Source organism: Chlorocebus sabaeus, chromosome 16 (genome assembly GCF_047675955.1).
Source record: "Chlorocebus sabaeus isolate Y175 chromosome 16, mChlSab1.0.hap1, whole genome shotgun sequence".
NCBI lineage: Eukaryota > Metazoa > Chordata > Mammalia > Primates > Cercopithecidae > Chlorocebus > Chlorocebus sabaeus.
The window spans coordinates 37,091,387-37,114,823 of record NC_132919.1 but is presented as its reverse complement, the minus strand read 5'-3'; the positions used below and the strand labels follow the sequence as shown (position 1 = coordinate 37,114,823).

At 36.4% G+C, this 23,437-nt stretch overlaps 1 protein-coding gene across 5 annotated transcripts in view; it reads right to left on the bottom strand.

Moving 5' to 3' along the window:
* Positions 1-23,437, bottom strand: part of BCAS3 (BCAS3 microtubule associated cell migration factor) — a 710,433-nt gene that overhangs the window by 455,120 nt on the left and 231,876 nt on the right. For all 5 annotated transcript variants that reach the window (XM_008011209.3, XM_037993644.2, XM_008011214.3 and 2 more), the window contains exon 13: positions 16,128-16,221. In XM_008011209.3, the coding sequence (XP_008009400.2) occupies positions 16,128-16,221 (94 nt within the window). The remainder of the gene's footprint in view (positions 1-16,127; positions 16,222-23,437) is intronic.

Below are 23,437 nucleotides of genomic sequence, written 5' to 3'. Positions count from 1 at the left end.
CCGCAGCCTCCCGAGTAGCTGGGACTACAGGCCACCGCTGCCACGCCTGGCTAGTTTTTTGTATTTTAGTAGAGAGGGGGTTTCAACCATGTTGCCCAGACTGGTCTCAAACTCCTGAGCTCAGGCAATCCACCCACCTTGGCCTCCCAAAGTGTTGGCATGAGCCACCGTACCCGGCCTCAAACAATGAATTTCTAAGTTTAGGCAGGAATGCTTTGTTGTCCATTGGTAGACAGTGTTTTGCCACTCCTCCTACCTTTTTGCTGAGTTATAGTAAGTTTGAATGATCATAAATCCACCACTATCTTCTGATTCCACCTCTCTGTAACAAATTTTCTGCACTTGACAAACAATTCAATAGAAACATCATTCTATCAGGAAATAAGATGCATTTGCATTTGTAACATATATTTCTCACCTACTATATAAACTTCATTAAATTTCATTTTAAACCACACCGCTTTATGTAGAATGAGCATTCAAATAAAGGTCCTCATTTGCCAAATCAAGACTATTATTGTTTTACATGTGAATGAAAATCACAAATGAACACTTTCCCATATGTTCCTAGCTTTTCAAACTGGCATTCGTCTACGTTTAGCTGTGATTATGTAAAACAAATTCAAATTTTCAGGAAAATGTCCACTAAAAACTTATGCCTGTTATCTTCTGTGTATCCTATCTCAAACACTTTTATTCCACTCCTCCATGTAAATGTGGCTTCTACAGTCCACCAATAAGTTTATTTTCACAAAATTTTAAAAATAATATAAAAAATGTAAAGAGCAGAAAGGAGAAAAATAGCTAGTATAAGACCACATAATCACATGCTTTCTTTCCATTTACAATTTCCTCTTTTGCACACATTCTGCCAGGGAAATAGCAAGCTTTTTTTTTCCTCTAGAAAACAAGTTAAAATGCACATATACATAAAAGGAAAAACTTGTACAGAGTAGACTGTGGCTTGAGAACTATTTATGCTGCATCAGAAGACTAAACCAGACTCTGGCCTGGCCATAAACTAAACCCACGCCCCAAATGAGGTGCCAAGCCACAAAAAGCATTTGCGTCATCTGGGAATACAAGGAAAAAGAAGGACTTCTAATTATAGGGCCTGGAAGCGGAAGCCTAGAGTGATTAGCTGTTTAGGCACTTCTGTATGTTTATCTGGAAGCTTCCTCTCCCTCACTCTTAGCCTCAAGTTTGATAGATGAGCATTAGCGTTAGAGGGTGGGGATTGACGATGCTGATGGTACACAGCGTTCTCCAAAATCCGAGGTAGCTGGAGACTGAACATTAAGGCTTTTGTGGCCTCACACGAACATAAGTCTTTTCAACTGGGCGTCAGCTGGTTAACCCAAAAAGCAAAATTAAAGAGTAGCAAAATTTCACCAGGCCTATGCTATAAAATCTTGGAAACATGAGTAGGTTTGCCTTTTTTGCCATATCCTATTTATAACACCTACCTAATTGTATGGTTCTTTATCATATACACACATGTGAACTAGAAGACAAACTACCAGCTAGTCATACTCTTTTCCAAAAAGACACATAAACATGATTATGCTGAATCAAATAGAAATCTTTACAGGAATTCAGATTATATCACTCATAAAAGAATTTTATACTTTGGCATTAATGCTTGTACATGTAATACCTTTCAATTAACACCTGTATAGATACAAAATTACAAATTATCTAATTATATAGAAAAGTTAACAGCCAAATTTGTAAACACAAAAGCAAAGAAACAGAATCCCAGCACTGAGAGAAAGCTTTAACCTCCTCAGCTTACACAAATCCAAAATATCATAGCTCATTAAAGTCGGATTAATAAAACTTTCAAGCTGGACATGAATACGGGAAAACAATGGTCCCAAAGTCTCCATATGGGCAGCATACATTTCTTAAGCAGCTTATAGCAGCATATTTTTAAAGCTACTTACAGACACTAATAATCAAACTCATCAATGTATTATTCTACTTTAGTAGCCTAAAATATAGTATATCTTTATCAAATCTGCTACATAACACTCTGTTAAAGGCACTGAAGTAAACACTACCAAACAAAGCAGATTGATTTAGCTGATCCCTTACAAAAGTTGCATATATCCATAACCAACATAAATTAGAAGAAATCAGTGATATTGCCCTTATTTGTTTCATGTGGAAAAGCCTATATAAAGTGAACAACTGATTTTCTAGCTCACTTTATTATATAACTTGTTATATTCGTCCTCCTGCGTTTTTAGCAGTTCAAAGTGTCTTATCATTCTTCAAATATTTAATTATTTTCTTTCGCTTTGAATTGTAAAATGTTCAGGCTTATGAAAACATCTCTGGTCATTTCCAGTGAGTTTTCATATTAAGCATTCTAATGTTCATTATTTTTAACAGGTTTCTTTACCAAACAGATATTTAGGAAAGTGGTATATGCCTATGTACATGTGTTCTCATTTTTGGGGGTAGTTGAGAATATTTGTCCATTGCCAGAATATTTTTTAAAACTTTAACCTTTATTAATATACAATTTATATATAATAGATTCATTTTAGATGTACAGTATGATGAATCTGACAAATACATATACCTATGTAACTACTACCATAGTCAAGAGAGAGAGCATTCAAAAAAAGTTCCCTTGTGTTCACTTGCAAACCATCCTCTCCCCATCCACCTGGCCCCAAGCAGCCACTCATCAGCTTTCTATGATGCGGGATTAATACTGCCTGTTTTAGAATTTAATGAAATGTAATCACACGATATTTTCTCAGTCTATTTGCTGCAAGTAACAGTACATCATTCATTGATTTATATTGCTGACTAGTGTTCCATTTTAAGCACATACCACAATTTATATATCCATTCTGTAGCTGTTTCTAGTTTTTTTGTTTTTTGTGGGTTTTTTTTTTGTTTTGTTTGTTTTTTTGAGATAGAGTCTTGCTCTGTCACCCAGGCTAGAGTGCAGTGGCACCATCTCAGCTCACTGCAACCTCTGCCTCCAGGTTCAAGTGATTCTCCTGCCTCAGCCTCCTGAGTAGCTGGGATTACAGGGGTTTGTCACCACACCTGGCTAATTTGTTTTTCATTTTTAGTAGAGACAGGGTTTCACCATGTTAGCAAGGCTGGTCTCAAACTCCTGGCCTCAAGTGATCTACCCACCTCGGCCTCCCAAAGTGCTGGAATTATAGGCATGAGCCACCGCACCCGACCTGCTTCAAGATTTTTAATATTGTGACTCAAACTGCTATGAACATTCAAATACTAGTCTCCAGGTGGACATGTTTTTCTTTTTCATGGGTGAATATTTAGGAGTGGAACTGCAGGGTCACATATTAAATATTCATAAGAAACTGCCAAACTATTTTTCATCGTGGCTGTATAATTTTACATTCCCACAAGCTCCATAACCTCAACATTTGATACTGTCAGTCTTTTTAATAACTTCAATTGGTATTCTCACAGTTTTAATTTGCCAATATTCCTTGATGATCAGTGATGTTGATCAGTTTTTCATGTGCTTACTGGCTTTTAAATATTTTCTTTTGTGACATGATTGTTTAAAATATTTTCCTCATTTTAAATTGTGTGCTTTCAATACCTACCTATCTAGCTATCTATCTATCTGTCTGTCTGTCTGTCTATCATCTATCAGAAATGTTCTCCTAGTCTGTGGCATGCCTTTTCACTAACATTTTCCCAAGAGATTTCCGATTTTGATGAAAATTTTGTGGTTTGGGTGTTTAAGAAATCTTTTTCTATCCCAAGATTAAAGGATATAACCTTTTTTTTTTTTTAAGTTTCATAGTTTTAGTGTTTATGCTAAACCTATTACCCATATAGAGTTAATTTTATGCATGATGTTAGTAAAGATTTATTTTTCCACCAAAAAATATCTCAGTTGTTCTAGCACCATTTGTTGAAAAAACTATATTTCACCTATTTAATTACCTGCCACTTTTGTCAAAAATCAAATAACTGTTTCTGGACATTATTCCATTCACTCATCTATGTCTATACTCACTCCCTAAAAATCCTTTTTTGGTGAGCTTAGATTAATTTAGAAATTTAGGTAGTTTAAGTCTTTAAAATTTACTCATCTTTTTCAAGATTGATTTGGCTATTTTAGGTTCTTTGAAATTCCATATAAATTTTGGCCAGGCGCCATGGCTCACACCTGTAATCCCAGCACTTTGGGAGGCTGAGGTGGACAGATCATGAGGTCAGGAGATCGAGACCATCCTGGCCAACATGGTGAAATCCCACCTTTATGGAAATTGCAGTGAGCCGAGATCGTGTCACTGCACTCCAGCTCTGTCACCACACACAAAAAAAGTGAGAAATATGATTGGAAAAGTCTAAGGATAAAAGAGTGTTAGCTTCTGGTGTATATTATGTTCCAACACAAAGTTTAGTACTCAAGATCTATATGTATCTACATGGCAGTATCAGACTGTAACCAACCTCAAGGAAAAATTACAAATACAGATACAGTGAACTAACGCTAAATTCATGTCATGGACAATAATTGCTGGAAGTGCGTAATAAAGTACACCTTGAATGGAGGTTAATAGGAATTTGGTAGACAGAAGGGATAGTAAAGTGAAATAATTATGAACAGCATAAGACAGGAAGCAGAAATAAACAAGAGGATTTCATAGAGACCAATCTGTATCAAGCAGATTCTTTATGTGTTAGGACTACAAAATAATTTGAAAGGTAAATTTGGAAATGTAGGAATTTCTAAACGTAGGACGAGCATTCCGTGTATTTCAGAGATGTGTGAAACAGATCTTTCAAACTCTATGGACGTTGCTTAGAGAGGTATATACATAAATAAAATTCAATAAACCGTATACTTAAAATTGGTACAACTTATATTATTACATAAGTTACAATTCAATAAAAATGAAGACAGACAAAAACAAAAATAAACGTAAGGACAAGATAAACTTGTTGGCTTTATATGGAGTGAACGGAGAGAGGTAAAATACAATATGTTAAACAGACCAGTTAGAAAGTTAAAACACTTGAGCAGCCACCCCACCCCCATGGAAGAAAAAAAAGAGAGAGAAAAACTCAAAACACAGCATTCAGAGGAGGATATATTAAAAAAACAGATATATAGGGAGGGGCAAAAAAAAGAGGTCAGTGAGTCTCAGCTTGGCTAAATGGGTGCACAAAGAACCATGTATCACAGTACTGAAATGAAAATATAACAGACGTGAATCAGGGTTCTGGCTCAAATGTTCAGAAACTAAGTAACAAATGATAATGATTAGATGAAAGATAAAGTTTCAAAGATAGTCATCAAGTGTGCTGTATCAAATTGTACATCAGTTAACACATTTTGGGTATATAAGCATATGATGAAAATATTACCAAATGACCAAGTGTCTCTGGAAATTAGGTTTGATTACCTACAGGAACAGTATCAAAGCACGACTCTGTGACTATGTCACAGAACAAGTATATACAAGAACAATGGCTGATCCACAAAAAAGATGACTGGGTAGGCAGGCATTGTGTGCACAACCACATTACATACTTATTCAATGTCTTCTTAGAAACAATCAAAGAAACAAAGCGAAAACTATAAAATCAGTTCATTTTTAATTATTATATCAATAATTATAGTATAAATTATTTAAATAACTAAATTATATTTAATATTATTTTACATTGTTGTACTCTTAAAACTATATTAACACTACATTTATTAATTCTCAATTCTAATTGATAAACACTACCTCCACTTTCTTAGCCTTCTAGATATCCTTTTTAGACTTCATATGCATGGAAGAATTAATCAGATTTTTCATTTCGTCTATGTTAGTAAGTCCATACATAAACCTTCTCTTGCTATTTGTTTTGCATTGCATTGCATTGCATTGCATTCCTCCACCTCCTGGGTTCAAACGACTCTAATGCCTCAGCCTCCCAAGTAGCTGGGATTACAGGTACGGGCACAAGCCACCACACCCGGCTGATTTTTGTATTTTTAGTAGAGACAGGGTTTCACCATGTTGGACAAGCTGGTCTCAAACTCCTGACCTCAAGTGATCCGCTGGCCTCGGCCTCCCAAAGTGCTGAGATTACAGACATGAGTCACTGCACTCAGCCTCTTACTGTTTTTACATTTTCTCTTTGCTCCTCCATTCCTGCACCCACTCTTCATTTCTCACTGCCCCTGACCACAGGTACCCACCTTACTATATATAATAAATCTCTCTGAAATTAATATATATCTTTGAGAAATATTTAGGCTGTTTTCACAGCAATGTTCAAAATATGTAATGTATGGCAAGATACAGGCCAATCTGAGTAAGAATAGTGAAACAAAGTGCCCACCACCCCCGGAGGCCCAGAGGCAAGTGGGAGGGGCAAGAAGTATTCAAGTACTTCAGTGTTTAACAACCAGTAAGGGTGTACTGATAAACGAAAAGTTGAAATCAATGGCTGCTTTGCATGTATGTACCTGACTATATAGATCCTTCTTTACCGTTTGCAAATTAAATATTATGTTTATATTACTGTAAGTATTTATATCTGTTGTAGACAGGTCTATTTTTACAGGTATATATGTCGACTTCACATTTTTTACATAGTATCCCAATGTATGCATTCACATCTCCCATGAGTTCATTCACTATTAACTGAGCACCTTTACTGAATTAAGTGGTAGTGCTGTGGCAGTGGTGATGAAGAACGGGCAAGGCTCTTCACTTACTGGTGGAACCCAGGGCTACATTAGGACTTTAGGTGGGACCTGGGCATTTTTGTCTTCATGGGCCCTCTCCTCCATGAAAAAACATTTAAAGTTATATTTTTTTACTCTATTCTATTAACTGAAAACCATGTGTTTTTTTGTGCTTTTAAAATAAATCAGAAGATTATAGTGAGGTTCTATAGGTATTGTGGTCCCTAGACACTGTACCTACTATACCTAGTGGTAAGTCACCCCTGCAAAGATCCCTCTCTTACACAACTACAGTGCCACAATGAACAGAGAGCAAACAGAACTAATTCTTCAGGGAGTAAATCCATTACATGAGTAAAGGACACCACTTTACAAGATGATGAAACAAGAGAGTAAGTACAAACCTACCATGGAAACATCCTCTTCTAATGAAAAAAGGAAATAAATTCTTCAAGTTGCCTTTGCATTGTGAATGAAATAATATAGGTGTCTGACAGTGATAAACCAGAAGCTGTCAGATTAAAAATCTCAAGCTATGTTATGCTGTAGATCTGTGATGCATCATAGATGTTAAAAACAAATCACGATACGGTATTTCTCTAACCGCTTGCTAGAATCAATGGGACAACTTTTATGTCCAAAAAGAAAAACCTAAACTGCTTTAACGATTTATCCAAGACCACAATCACCTTTTAATATATATCATTTAAGTAACCAGAAGAATTTCACATCTGTTAAAGATGCAGCCAAGCATCTAAAGGGGTACATATTTACTCTATTTCGCTAGAGATTCAACACTCATTTTCCTCTTATTAATGGATGGAAAAGCATTTTCCCTGCCAAGGAGGGGTAATTATTTAAAATGTAGATGTGTTGTACTTTACAGTTCTCAGTTGCTCAGCTGGCAGAAGTAATGCCTCTGGAAAGCAAATCAATTATTTACTAAATTCAAGGTGGCAAGTCTGTTTATGTCAGGCTTATTGCACAGAATTGAGGATTTCTTCCTTATGCTTCTAACAGACAGTTTGATAAATAAGAATATTCCTTTTTTGTTGTCCAAAAATATAACAGTATACTAATCTATTGTTCTGATTACATAAAAATGTCATTTCCATGGGGTCCTTTTTTTATTTTCCAAGCTGGAGTACAGTGGCACCATCTCGGCAACCTCTGCCTCCTGGCTCAAGCGATTCTCCTGCCTTAGCCTCCCCAGTAGCTGGGATTACAGGCATGTGCCACTACACCCAGCTAATTTTTTTATTTTTAGTAGAGATGAGGTTTCGCCATGATGGTCAGGCTGGTCTCGAACTCCTGACCTCAAGTAATCCACCCACCTTGGCCTCCCAAAGTGCTAGGATTATTGGGATGAGCCACCGCTTCCAGGTAAAAATACCTCCAGGTATTTTTAATTAGTATCTATTACATATTTCAGTTTTAGTTACCTGTGATATGTATCTGCAGGTATTATAATTTGCAATCATGGATCACTCCCACAATACAGAGATGGAGACAATTCTTCAAACCACAATTTAGACGTAAGTTGATTTTATTCAACAAATGAATAACAACATTGAATAGATGTTTTAATTTTGCCCTGCTATATTTTTTCCATGATTACAATTATGAAACAATCCAATGGAATTATTATAATTATTCAATGTACATTTACTCAGTATCAAGTATGTGAAAGATACTGGGCTAATACTTGGGGACAAAGTATTAACAAAAGCTTACCTCTAACAGAGAACACATTGAAAAGATACTCTGATGGATGTAAATAATTTTAAAACTAGGATGAAGGTGATTGATAATAATGAAAACAGAAACAACTAATATTTATTGAGGTCACTCTATTTGTTAGATATTATTTTATTTTATTTTATTTTATTTTATTTTATTTTATTTTATTTTATTTTATTTTTTGAGACGGAGTCTTGCTCTGTTGCCCAGGCTGGAGTGCAGTGGCCGGATCTCAGCTCACTGCAAGCTCCGCCTCCCGGGTTCACGCCATTCTCCTGCCTCAGCCTCCCAAGTAGCTGGGACTACAGGCGCCCGCCACCTCGTCCGGCTAGTTTTTTGTATTTTTTTTTTTAGTAGAGACGGGGTTTCACCGTCTTAGCCAGGATGGTCTCGGCCTCCCAAAGTTCTGGGATTACAGGCTTGAGCCACCGCGCCCGGCCTTTATTTTCTATTTTTTTTAGACAGGGTCTTGCTCTGTCACCCAGGCTGGAGCGCAGTGGCGCGATCTCAGCTCACTGCAACTTCTGCCTCCCAGGCTTAAGCAATCCTGCCTCAGCCTCCCAAGTAGCTAGACCTACAGGCGTGCACCACTACACCTAGCTAATTTTTGTATTTTTTATAGAGACAGGGTTTCACCATGTTACCTAGGCTGGTCTCTAACTCCTGAGCTCAAGCTATCCACCTGCCTTGGCCTCCCAAACTATTGGGATTAAAGGTGTGAGCCAGTGCAGCTGGCCAGATTTATTTTAGATACCATTACTAGCCCCCATTTTATTGATTAGGAAACTGAGGCATTGAGTGTGACAAGCAGATTAACTACCTTGCCCAATTAGGTGACAAGGTGAAGGAGGAAGGGGAACATGACATTTTATGTAGACTCAGGGAAGACTTCTCAGATGATATTTAAGATAGGAATCAGTGTAAGAGTTAGCCAGGCCAAAGAAGATTCCAGCCGGGCGTGGTGGCTCACGCCTGTAATCCTAGTACTTTGGGAAGCCGAGGTGGGCAGATTGCCTGAGCTCAGGAGTTTGAGACCAGCCTGTGTGCAACATGGTGAAATGCCATCTCTACTAAAAATACAAAAAATTAGCAGGATGTGGTGGCACGTGCCTGTAATCCCAGCTACTCAGGAGCCTGAGGCAGGAAAATCACTTGAACCCAGGAGGTGGAGGTTGCAGTGAGCTGAGATTGTACCACTGCACTCCAGCCTAGGCAACAGAGCGAGGCTCCATCTCAACAAAATAAAAATAAAAAACAAACAAAGTTTATTAAATTTTTTTAAAAGTTCCATGGAAAATGTTATTCACTTTGTCCCTGAGAGCAACAAATTTACACTGTCCATATTGAATCTGCCCAGATCTAAGCATGGGGATCAATCTGGTACTTCTAAACAAATCATAAATGCTGCCACTAAAATATTTGTTTTAATTCTGGCCTCAAAGTCACAGCTAATAAATAAGAATGGGAATTTAAAAATTGAAAAATAAACTGAATACAGCTGCTGAACTAGAAGTTTCACAGATCTATTTAATAGCATCACTTCATGTCTTTTCTGAATAGGTCCCATACAAGACAGAAATGTATGCCACCCAGTCCACCAACCTACATGGTCTCCTAAATTCATTTTGCAGTGTTACTCCATCATGTACATTTTATAGTATTTTTAATGTTTCTCAGTAAGTGGCTATGGGCCTGGTTTGTTCTTAGATTTTGTTGTCCAGGACATGTTTATAGTACTGTCATCTAAAAATATGTCTCTCTTTTAAAAAAACTAAAAGGGCTGGGCGCAGTGGCTCAGGTCTGTAATCCCAACACTTTGGGAGGCCGAGGTAGGCGGATTACCTGAGGTCAGGAGTTCAAGACCAGCCTAGCCAACATGGCAAAACCCCATCTCTCCTAAAAATAATGCAAAAATTAGCTGGGTGCAGTGGCACACACCTGTAATCCCAGCTACTCGGGAGGCTGGGGCAGGAGAATCGCTTGAACCTGGGAGGCAGATTGTGGTGAGCCGAGATCACACCACTGCACTCCAGCCTGGGCAACAGAGCAAGACTCTGTCTCAAAAAATGAATGAATGAATGAATGAATGAATGAACGAATGAACGAATGGATGGAGACTAAAAGGAATTTATTTATATTCTTAAGTGTAACAGTGACAAACACAGGTAAACTGGTTTGAGTAAGATCAGCTTTAAAAACAAAAATCACGCAATCAACTTTTTGGCATGTTTTGTTTGTTGTACATAAACTTCCCTAAACTAGTAAGAAGTATTCTAACAAGCAATACTGTTATTAGCCATATTACATGCCCCATGAAAATGCCTTTAACCAAATTAGAGAATTATTAGAGGGTTAAAACTTCCTAATATAAATTTAAAAACATATATGGTTACATGTACGGGTAAAGAAGGACTGGAGTATGTCATTGGAGGATCTATTAGTTACATTTTTGAAAAAGCCAATTTAAATTAAAAACGTTACTACTGCATTAAGGCCTATTGAAATTACGTGTCTTTGTACAAAATGCCAATTAATAAAAGTTCAGAACCTAACAAACATAATTCAGCCAGTGTGCAGAGAACCACCTCAATTTACTTAATTTTTTATTTTTTATTTTTCCAGGCAGGCTCTTACTCTGTAACCCGGGCTAGAGTGCAATGGTGGTATCAGAGCTCACTGCAGCCTTAACTTCTTGGTTCAAGCAAGTCTTCCATCTCAGCCTCCCAATTAAGTAGCTGGGACTACAGGCATGTGCCACTGTGCCCAGCTAATTTAAAACAATTTTTTTTTAGAGACAGGATCTTGGTATGTTGCCCAGGCTGGTCTCAAACTCCTGGCCTCGAGTGTTGGTCCCCGCATCTCAGCCTCCTGGGTCACTGGGATTACGGGCAATGTGCCCAGCTCCTACCTCATTTTATAATGTTGCACTTCTGAATCACATTAGTAAATTTATGATTTACTAGTGGGGAGGACTTAAATGAAGAGTGCTAGAAAACACATCATTTTATCTCACAAAAACATTTTTTAAACTATAAGACAAATAATAATTTAAGGGAAAAAACCCAGCTACTGAGGTATCTATGTATTTACAAATAGCAGTGCAGTTTCCTCACTAAAGCATGTCCTCTATGAGTGTGTGTGTATATGTATGTATACCAATCAGAAGGGTTAGAAGAGTAAATATGAACCAGAAACTAGCAAAGCAAAATAAAATGTCACCTAATGATACAAGCTGATTAATGGTTAGAAGCCATGGCTAACCCCAATGACTTTTTGTACAAAGCTAGGTAGCTACTGACTAGCACTTGCTAATTAAAAAAAGAAAGAAAAAAATCCAGACTTCCAAATCATTGAGAATTGAGCATTTTCTGCATCCTTGCTCATAATCAAGTAATAAGTCAATATTCAGAACAGCAAAAATACTCAAAGTTGAAAGTAAATAATTAAGATGAATTGTAAGTAATTGCTTACCAGCTACTATAAAGCATTGTGCAAATCAATTGTATGAGTGGCTGCTGAGTTATAAACCCTCCACTGAATATAGATATCTAAACAGGTATGAAGGATTTATAAAATGTTGCAGAAATGAGGACACATTGAAAAACATATCTGTGCACAACAAACTAATGAGTCCACTATACAGACTATGGTTCACAACCTATTTCAAATGTGCCATATTTTTCTTGCCTCTTTCACTCAAATAATATTTATGGTGCCAGGCACTGAATTATTATTTTCTAATTAAATATCTTTTAGGTCCCAGCTTGGAACTGATTTCTTTTTGAAGAACTATCTCTAGTACCTCAAAACCAGGCTAATATTTATCTGCTAGTGTGCTGTCATTACTCCACAAAGGGTTTTCCTTCCTTAAGACCCTATTTGTGCATTTGTAACTAACCAGCAAACAGACTCTATGCATAGGGACTATCTCTTATTAAGTGAATTACCAAGACTTAGCCAGACAAGGTGAATAGAGTTACTAGTGAAAGAGGCATCTTCCAATGTGTTAGGTGAAATCACACCAGCAAGCTTCAACCTTTTTAATAAAAGCTTCTAAAACATTTGTGTAGTGTGGATCCTTTTAGCAATATGATGAAGCCTAAGAACCACTTTCTCAGAATGAAATTAAAACACAAAATAAAATACTTAAGATTTTTAAAAATTAAAATATAAGTAGTATAAGTGCTTTCTTGTTAATGTATTAAATTATAGGGTCTATCATAATTTTGAAGCATAAGCAATATTTAGAGAATCATATATAAATGTGAAATGATATAAAAATAACCATTATTTTCATCACTCACAAGTTCACAGGTACAGTTAACTAATTAGCATCTCCATATGGGAATATTTCCAATGATACTAACAGGCTTCATAGATTGCTATATGAAACAATTATGTAATACCAGAACAAGGAAACTCTATACACCATGAACGATTTCAAAGTGAATAAATTCCAGAAGAACTTTAGTAGACTCTCACCAGAAAGTTCTATAGAAAAATAAGGAAAGGATCGGGCGCAGTGGCTCATGCCTGTAATCCCAGCACTTTGGTAGACTAAGGCAGGTGGATCATGAGGTCAAGAGATCGAGACCATACTAGCCAACATGGTGAAACCTCGTCTCTACAAAGAATACAAAAAAAAAAAAAAAATAGCTGGGTGTGGTACACGCCTGTAGTCCCAGCTACTCAGGAGGCTGAGGCAGAAGGATCGCTTGAACCTGGAAGACGGAGGTTGCAGTGAGCTGAGATCATGCCACTGCACTCCAGCCTGGCAACAGAGCGAGACCCCATCTCAAAAACACGAAAGAAAGAAAGGAAAGAAAGAAAGGAAAGAAAGGAAAGAAAGGAGGGAGGGAGGGAGGGAGGGAGGGAGGGAGGGAGGGAGGGAGGGAGGGAGGGAGGGAGGGAGGAAGGAAGGAAGGAAGGAAGGAAGGAAGGAAGGAAGGAAGGAAGGAAGGAAGGGAGGATTAAAAAGTACTGAACTGAACTATCACTTTCATTGTCAAAATAGAGACTACCATGCCTAATACAATGCCATATATACACAGTGGGGAACAGTTCAAAATAATTCATTAAGTTTCCTATTACTCTGAGACACCATGCCAAGCACTAGAGACACAAAGATTAATGACATCTGATCCCTTTGTAGGAGGAACAGAGAAGTTAGCAAGGGAAACAAATATGTAAACAAATGATTGTCACAAAATAAATTACATCATAGAGTTATAAACCTAGTGTCCCAGCAACACAGAAAAATAGGTATAAATATTGCTATTTTTAACCTTATTGTATAAACACAAATGTGCGAGGTCACAGAAATCAAATGGCAAATGTAGATCAAAATTATGAAACCATTTTATGATAGCAAATTAATTGTGGATGACGATAAGAGACAACTGCAACACTCTTTATATTATATGTTCTTCTTAGAATGCAAAGTCATAGGAAGAAAATATAGCTGCCAGTGTCAGAAGCACTGTAGCATTATATGAAATATACAGTAACACAAAGGAGATTTGACATAACAGATGGAATATCAATATGAGTCATACTGGTTATTCCAAGTGGACTGCTACAAGTGACACAACTTCCAGGCTGTTTTTTCACATTTAACTTAATTCCCACAACACTCAGAGAATTTCAATAAATCTTGCCTTTATTAATTAAATCAATCCTACTGATTACCAATCACTATATCACCCTTAATCAAAGATGACTTATTAAGAGATTAGAGGGTAGATTATTCAAAGTGCTTTATAAAATAATATCTCTATATAATGATAATCTCTTACTATCATTCTTTATTTGAAAAGATGAAAAGAAGGGGAAAAGGATGGGCTTTTCCCATCAATTTTCAGTGATATAATCATTTCTGAAAACTAAGATTAAAAATAGCATGCTCCTTAGATACATCAACCAAATGGATAAGATCTGAAAAGACTGCAAGTTTATGATGACTATACCAGCTCTGAAAACAAAAGAGCAATTTTATTTACGAAGTATTTTTAAAATACAGATTGAGCATTCCTAATCTGAAAAACCAAAATCCTCACAAAAATTTATGTTCTTCTTATAACGCAAACCAAAATGCTCTGAAATGCTCCAAAACTGGAGCACTGACATGATGCCACAACTGGAGAATCCACACCTGACCTCATGTACAAAGTCTCAGTTAAAATGCAGTCAAAACTATGTTTCATGCACAAATCACTTAAAATATTGTATAAAATCACCTTCAGGCTGTGTGTATAGGGTATACATGAAACATAAATTTTGTGTTTAGACTTGGGTTCCACTGAAGATAACTCATTATACACGCAAATATTCCAAAAAAAAAAAAAAAAATCTAAAGTCAGAAAGACTTCTGGCCCAAGCATTTCAGATATAAAGTACTCAACCTGTAACTTGTTTCCTACCACTGGAAGTATTACACCAACTCCTTACTGTGAAAATTGGTCATTTAAAACAAAAAGAGAGAGAGCGAATTAGGCATTTATACCACTTTTGATATACAGGAGAAATGGTGTTTACTCCTGGCTGATGACAGAAAACGTTTTCTATAGAAGAATAACAGCCAACAAATGCAGAGACCAGGACAGAATTAACAAAACCCACCATTCTACAACCTTCAATGTAACAAAATTATTAATTTAAAAGTTGCGTCAGAAATAATGTCAAAATGACATACTGTAGAGTACTTGCTAATATCCATAAGAAAAACCTATTTCCAAATATGTAGATACTTGATAGTCATTACCTTACTCCTGTGATCAAATATAGCACCACAAACAGGGAGACAACCTAAAATAATGTGTCTCCTATTGGGATGAAATGATGTAGACAGCAATACTTACAACGTTTAGAAACAAACAAACATACACAGACTCCTTAGCCTGAATGGGTTTATACCTCTAGACTTAACTTCCAGTTAAACAGACAGATATCCAGGGAACGGAGAAATACAAAAACATTATCATAATGAAAAAATCTGGCCAAGCATGGTGGCAATACTTTGGGAGGCTAAGGCAGGAGAATTGCTTGAGGCCAGGAGTTCACGATCAGCCTGGGCAGCATAGTGAGACTCTGTCTTTATCTTCTTTTAAAAAATAGTAAAATTAAATAAAAATTTAAAAATCTTGCAAATGCAGAATTTAAATAAGACAATTACTCTGGATATTGTGAAAAGAAAATTAAGAGTACAAATCCTATACTATATTAAAAGGAACTAAAAAGATACAACAAAATGTAAGGAGTAAACCTTAAGAAGAAACAGAAAAAGAGCACCACTAAAAAAAAGAAACGAGAAAATTAAATTAGCTTACAAAGTGTTGTAAGTTACACAGAAACTTCAAGTTGCAAAAAAAAACACTGCTCGTATGTATTAATATTCTAGTTTGGAATACTGAAGTTCTTGGAGTAATTATAAACAGAAATTAATGTAACTCAACAGCATTGCTTACATGGCTGCTGTTTAATAGCTACTTTATTGAGAACAAAACTAATTTTAGCAGGATTTTAGAGGGGTAGTAAATTTTTATTATAAATTCACTTATTCAGTATAATGACTTAATAACTTTTCTGATATACACTGATACATGAAGAAAAGTCACATTCTATATTCCATATTTGGCTGGAAAACCCAGTGTATAAATGGTCTACAAAAAAAAAAAGAGCGAGAACTTACCACTTGTATTAAAAGCCATGCAGCACACTGGCTTCTCATGGGCAGGGAAGTGGGCCACAATGCCATCACTGTCAGAATCCTCACTCACAAGCACCTCCACAAAAGAAATAAAGACAAATGGAGGTAAATATTTTCTCACCAATAACCAAGCTTGAAGACTGTAAGAAGGTACATCACAATACCACTGACCAAATAACATGTTTCCACTCTAGTAGATTATTCTTGCCAATATAAGGAGAGAATTCCACTTTAGAATTGAGGAAGAGATATAACATGCCCCCAAGCACATCAGTCATATAAACTCTGAAAAGAGTCAGCTGACTTGACTGTAGATGACAGAAACAATTACTTCTTCAAGTATAGGTTCAGAGGAAGGAAAAAAAAAAGATACAATCAACTATTTTCAATTCTTTACAAAATGTAATCACTTAGAGCTTTATCCAAGGACAGGAAATACAGGTCTTACTGTGTTATGAGATCTGCTGGAAAATCACAATTTTTTGCCCATTATTGAAATATAAGAACAGGGGGAAAACAACATAATTTGTTAACCATAAACAAACAGGTGTATAGATAAATCATCCAGTAACATTTTCATACTATAGAATGAAAGTTGTGTTCTTCAACGCCTAGTTTATAGAGAGAAATAGAACTTATTTGAAACGACTATCAAATCTTAAAAGCAGAGGTACATTAGAATAGGTACCTCTGTATCTCAAATGGAGTTTCTTTTACTCACTCCTCTTTTTAAGGCTATACTGAAATATAATTTACAGTCCATATAATTTCCCATTGTAAGTCCAAAAACTTTTTAAAAATTATTTTACTTATCTAATATTTCAGAAAGCAAACCTATTACACCAATTTTGGATCATAGTATTTAGACACAGAGAAATTTGATTTTAAGTAACCTTGGACGTTGTCCTACAATGGCGATGCTATTTTTTTTCTTTCAAAAATACATGTTAGACTAAAGTCCTACTATGTGTAAAATACTCTGCTAAGAGCTCAGACTATAAACCAAAAGTTATTCCTGCCCTGAAAGATACACAGTAAATGACTAGAACAGTTATTTTATCAGTTACAACACATTTGCAAATATAGCCCAAAAAAACAATGTACTTAAGCACCGAGATTTGTGTGGGTGAAATTTGTGTGTGAAAGCTTTACAAAGATACAACTCGCATACCATAAAAGCTACCCATTTTAACTTTACGGTTCAATCATGCTATACAGTATCAAAACCACAACAAGCCACCATAAAAATGTCTGGAACGTTATCCTCTCCGATCTTTATGCCTTATTGCTCTAGCTAGAACCTCCAATTCAATCTAGCTACAAATACATTGATTATATTGATCTTTTCAAATAACCAATTTTAGACTTTTCCAATATTTCACTGCTTGCTGTTCCATCAACTCTATCCAAATCTTTATTATCTGCTTCATTTGTCTTACATTGGTTATAATTTGCTCTTCTTTTTATCATCTTTTAAGGGAAACACTTAGATTATTAATTTCAGGCCACTTTCTTTTCCTAATATAAGCATTTAAAGCTATAAATTTTCTTCCATATAATACCATAGTTTAGTTATACTCCATAAATTTTTATATGTTGTTTTCATTTTCATTCAATTCAAAATATTTTCTAATGTCCCTAAGCTTCTTTCTTTGACCCATGAGTTATTTACAAGTGCGTTTTATTTCCAAATATTTGGAGATTCCCCAAATTGAATTTTGTTATTGATTTCCACTGTCCTTAGAGAAATACTCCGCATGACTTTAATCCTTTTAAAGTTATTAAAGTTCATGGTCAAGCATCTGTTCTATCATGTACAATTAATGTCCCAGATGTTTTTGAAAATAATGTGCATTCTGCATTTTGGGGTGGTCAAGTTAGCAAATAGTGTTAAACATGTCTTCTAAGTCTTTTCTAATTTTCTATCTAATTGTTCTATCAATTATTTTTTAATAGAGAAATAGTCGTACATGTTTACTAACATGCATGGGGAAAATTACAGAGAGCTTACTCCTATCAACTAATGAGGAATAAATTATTGAAATCTTGAGCTGTAATATAGAGCTAAAATTGGGCCAGATACGGTGGCTCACGCCTGTAATCTCAGCATTTTGGGAGGCTGAGGCGGGCAGATCACGAGGTCAGGAGTTCGAGACTAGCCTGGCCAACATGGTGAAACCCTGTCTCTACTAGAAATACAAAAATCAGTCAGGCCTGGTGGCACGTGCCTGTAATCCCACTTACTCAGGAGGCTGAGTCAGGAGAATCGCTTGAACCTAGGAGGTGGAGGTTGCAGTGAGCTGAGATCGCACCATTGCACTCCAGCCTGGGAAACAGAGTGAGACAGTCTCAAAAAAAAAAAAAAAAAAAAAAACAGAGCTACAATTTCTTCTTTCAATTTTGTCAGATTTTGTTCAATGTTTTTAGGGGCTGTGTTGTTAGGTATTTATATGCTAATAATTGTTTTTATTAATTATACATATTAATAGTGTTTTTCCAGAACAAGTATCACCGAGAAAAAAAAAAAAATTTTTATCTGTGTTGTGTATTAACAATTGTTTTATTATATTGACCCTTTATCGTGAATGAAATGTCTCTCTTTTACTCTAGTAATACTTCTTGATGTAAAGTCTTTAATATTACCACTATTATTAAAGTCTTTAATATTACCACTATTATTATTAATATGGCCACTCTAATTCTATTATGGTTATTGTTTACATGACATATTTTTTAAATTTCAACTTTCAGATACAAGGGGTGCATGTGCAGGTTTGTTACATGGGCATATTGCACCCAGGTAGTGAGCATGGTACCCAGTAGGAACCCATACTCCTACTTCTTCCCTCTCCATTCAAGTAGTCCGCAGTGTCTGTTAAATAGTTTCCATGTTTATGTCCGTGTGTGGTCAATGTTTAGCTCCCACTTATAAGTGAGAATGTGGGGTATTTGGTTTTTCACTTCTCCATTAATTTGCTTAAGATTTTGGCTTCCAGCTCCATACACGTTGCTGTAAAGGACGTGATTTCATTCTTTTTATGACTGTGTAGTATTCCATGGTGTATATATAACACATTTCCTTTATTCAATCCACTGCTGGTGGGGAGTTAGGCTGATTCCATATTTTTGCTATTGTTAACAGCATGGTGATTAATATATAAGTACATGTCTCTTTTCGGTAGAGCCATTTATTTTCCTGTGGGTATATACCCATTAGTGGGATTGCTGGGTCAAATGGTAGCTCTGTTTAAGTTCTTTGAGAAATCTCCAAACTGCTTTCCACAGTGGCTGAACTAATTCAGACACTCACCAGCAGTTTATACGTGTTCCCTTTTCTCCACAGTCCCACCAGCAGCTGTTGTTGTTGCTGTTGTTGTTTGAGATGGAGTCTTGCTCTGTCGCCCAGGCTGGAGTACAGTGGCATGATCTCGGCTCACTGCAACCTCTGCCTCCGGGGTTCAAACGATTCTCCTGCCTCAGCCTTCTGAGTAGCTGGGACTATGGGCACCCGCCACCATGCCCAGCTAATTTTTTGTGTTTTTAGTAGAGAGGGGATTTCACTGTGTTAGCCAGGATGGTCTCGATCTCCTGACCTCGTGATCTGCCCGCCTTGGCCTCCCAAAGTGCTGCGATTACAGGCATGAACCACCAGGCCCAGATGGTTTTTGACTTTTTAATAACAGCCATTCTGACTGGTGTTAAGATGGCATCTCATGTGGTTTTGATTAGCATTTCTCTGATGGTGAGAGATGATGAGCATTTTTCCATATGTTTGTTGGCCCACACGTATGTCTTCTTTTAACAAGTGTCTGCCTATGTCCTTTGCCCATTTTTAATGGAGTTACTTGTTCTTTACTTGTTGATTTAAGTTCCTTATAGATGCTGGATATTAGACCTTTATCAGATAAATCATTTGTAAATATTTTCTCCCATTCAGTAGTTGTCTGTCTGCTCTGTTGATAGTTTCTTTTGCTGTGCAGAATCTCTTTAGTTTAATCAGGTGTCACTTGTCAATATTTGTTTTTTGTTGCAATTGCTTTTGGGAACTCAGCCAAAAATTCTTTACCAAAGCAGATGTCAAAAAGGGTATTTCCTAGGTTTTCTACTATGATTTTTACAGTTTGAGGTCATACATTAAAATTTTTAAAGCACGTGACATATTTTTTACCATCCTTTTATTTTCAAACAAGTGGTCTTTGAATCTGAAGCAATTTGGGTCTGACACATTTACCATTAACATATTGTTGGTATAATTGGATTTTAAGTTTGCCATTTTGCTATGTATGTTTATATGTCTTAGGTGTTTGTTGTTCCTCTAGTCTTCTTCTTCTGTGTTTAGAAAATATTTTTAGCATTAATATTTTAAGTCCTCTGTTACTTTTTCTGAGTAATTTCTTAGTGGTAGTTGGAGGGACTACAATATGCATATTAACTTATCATCTATTTCAGGTTAATATTGATTAAATTCCAGTAAAATACAGCTCATTGACTGAATATACCTCCATCTGCTGCCTACTCCTTTGATTTATCATCTTCCTATGTATTACCAATTTAAAAATAACTTCTCATTATTTCCTCAAAAAAACAAAAAACAAAAAAACAGGAAAAAGCCTTCCCCTGTGAAAGCCAATTTTAAAAATTAGAAGTGAGCAATCCCAGCAATTTGGGAGGCCGAGGTGGGTGGATCAGGAGCTCAAGAGATCGAGACCATCCTGGCCAACACGGTGAAATCTCGTCTCTACTAAAAATACAAAAATTAGCTGGGCGTGGTGGCGCACACCTGTAGTCCCAGATTCTTGCGAGGCTGAGGCCAGAGAATCGCTTGAACCCAGGAGGCGGAGGTTGCAGTGAACTGAGATTGCACCACTGCACCACTCCAACCTGGCAACAGAGTGAGACTTCGTCTCACGAAAGAAAAAATTAGAAGTGTTACACCTGATGCACAGATAGCAATGAAAAGATACAAGAAACATGAAAAAGCAAGGAAATACGACACCTCCAAAGAAACACAATTCTCCAACAATAGGTTTTAACCTCCCTAAAAAATGTATAAAATGCCTGAAAAAGAATTCAAAAATACTGATATTAAAGAAGCCCAGTGAGATACAAGCAGACACAGACAACATTTACAAAGAAATAAGAAAAATGATTCAGGATATGAAAAAGAAATTCACCAAAGAGATAGATCTCATAAGAAAGAACCAAACAGAAATCCTGAAACTGAATAACTCAATGAATGACATAAAAATACAAGTGAGGCTGGGCACGGTGGCTCACGCCTGTAATCCCAGCACTTTGGGAGGCCAGGGTGAGTGGATCACGAGGTCAGAAGATCAAGACCATCCTGGCTAACACAGTGAAACCCCGTCTCTACTAAAAAATACACAAAATTAGCTGGGCATGGTGGCAGGCACCTGTAGTCCCAGCTACTCAGGAGGCTGAGGCAGGAGAATAGCATGAATCTGGAAGGCAGAGCTTGCAGTGAGCTGAGATCGTGCCACTGCACCGCAGCCTGGGTGACAGAGCAGGACTCCATCTCAAAATAAAAAAGAAACAAATTGAGAAGCTTCAACCATAGACTAGACAAAACAGAAGAAAGAGATTTCAGTTTGACAGACAGGCCTTTCAAACTAATCCAGTCAGATAAAAGAAAAAGAAAAAAGAATGAAGACAGACAGGTAGAGTACAAATGCACACTTAGATAAAAGGAATAAGTTCTAACATTCCATAGTAGAGTGACAATAGTTAACAACAACACATGGTACATTTAAAAACAGTTAGTAGTGAGGGCTTGAAACGTTCTCCACACATAGAAATGCTAAGTGCTTATGGTGATATATATCCTAAATACCCTGATTTGATGATTACACATTCTATGCATATAACAAAATATCACATGTACCCCAAAAATATGTACAAATATTATGCATCAATTTTTTAAAAATAACCAAATGGCCAATAAGCAAATGAAAAGAGGCTTAACATCACTATTCCTTAGGTAAATGCAAATTAAAACCATGATGAGATACTACTTTACACTCATTAGGATGGTCATTATTTTAAAAAAGAAAAATAACTAGTGTTGGGGTAAGGATACACAAGAAATTGAGACCCTTATCCATCATTGGACATTCACTGGTGGGAATGTAAAATGGTCCAGCCACTGTGAAAAATAGTTTGGTAATTCCTCAAAAAATTAAATATAGAATTACCATATGATCCAGCAATTTGATTTTTAGGTACATAACCAAAAGTACTACAAGTAGAGACTCAATTAGAAACATGTATACCAATGTTCACATAAGCATTATTCAAGGTGGCAGGACACGAGTGCTCATGCTTGTAATGCCAGCACTTTGGGAGACCCAGGCAGGCAGATCACTTGAGGTTAGGAGTTCGAGACCAGTCTAGCCAACATGGCAAAACTGTATCTCTACAAAAAAATACAAGAATTAGCCAGACATGGTGATAGGTGCCTATGATCCAGCTACTTGGGAGGCTGGGGCAAGAGAATCGCTTGAACCCAGGAGGCAGCAGTTGCAGTGGGCCAACATTGCGCCACTGCACTCCAGCCTTGGTAACAGAGTGAGACTCCATCTCAAAAAAAAAAAAAAAATTGGCAAAAGGTAGAAGTAAGCCAAATGTCCATCAATTAATAAATAGATAAACAAAATGCAGTATACACATTCAATGGAATATTATGGAGCCTTTAAAAAGTATGAAATTCTGATATATGTTATGACAGGTATGAACCTTGAAAATATTATGCTAAGTGAAATAAACCAGACACAAAAGGAGGAATATTTTAGGATTGCACTATGTGATGCACCTAGAAACAGGCAAATTCAAACACAGAAAGTAGAATGCTGGTTACCAGGGCCTGGGAAACAGAGTACTGGGAAGTTACTGTTTAACGGGCAGAGACTTTCAGTTTCAGATGGTGAAAAAGTTTTGGAAAGGGATAGTACCTGTACTGATAATTACATAACATTACAAATGTACTTAATGCCACTAAAATGTATATTTTATATTGCTAAATAATATTATATTGTTTGCATATATCACATTTTATTTATCCACCCATTCATCAGTTCATGAATATTTAGATTGTTTCTACTTTTTGGCTATTGCAAACAATGCTGCAAATATTCAGAGTTTTATCGTGGATATATATTAGTCATATAACTCTGTTTAACATTTTGGGAAGAACTTTGAAACTCTTTTACAAAGCGAATGCACAATTCTGACCAGTAGGTTAGAAGGGTCCCAATTTCTGCTTATCAGCCACAGGT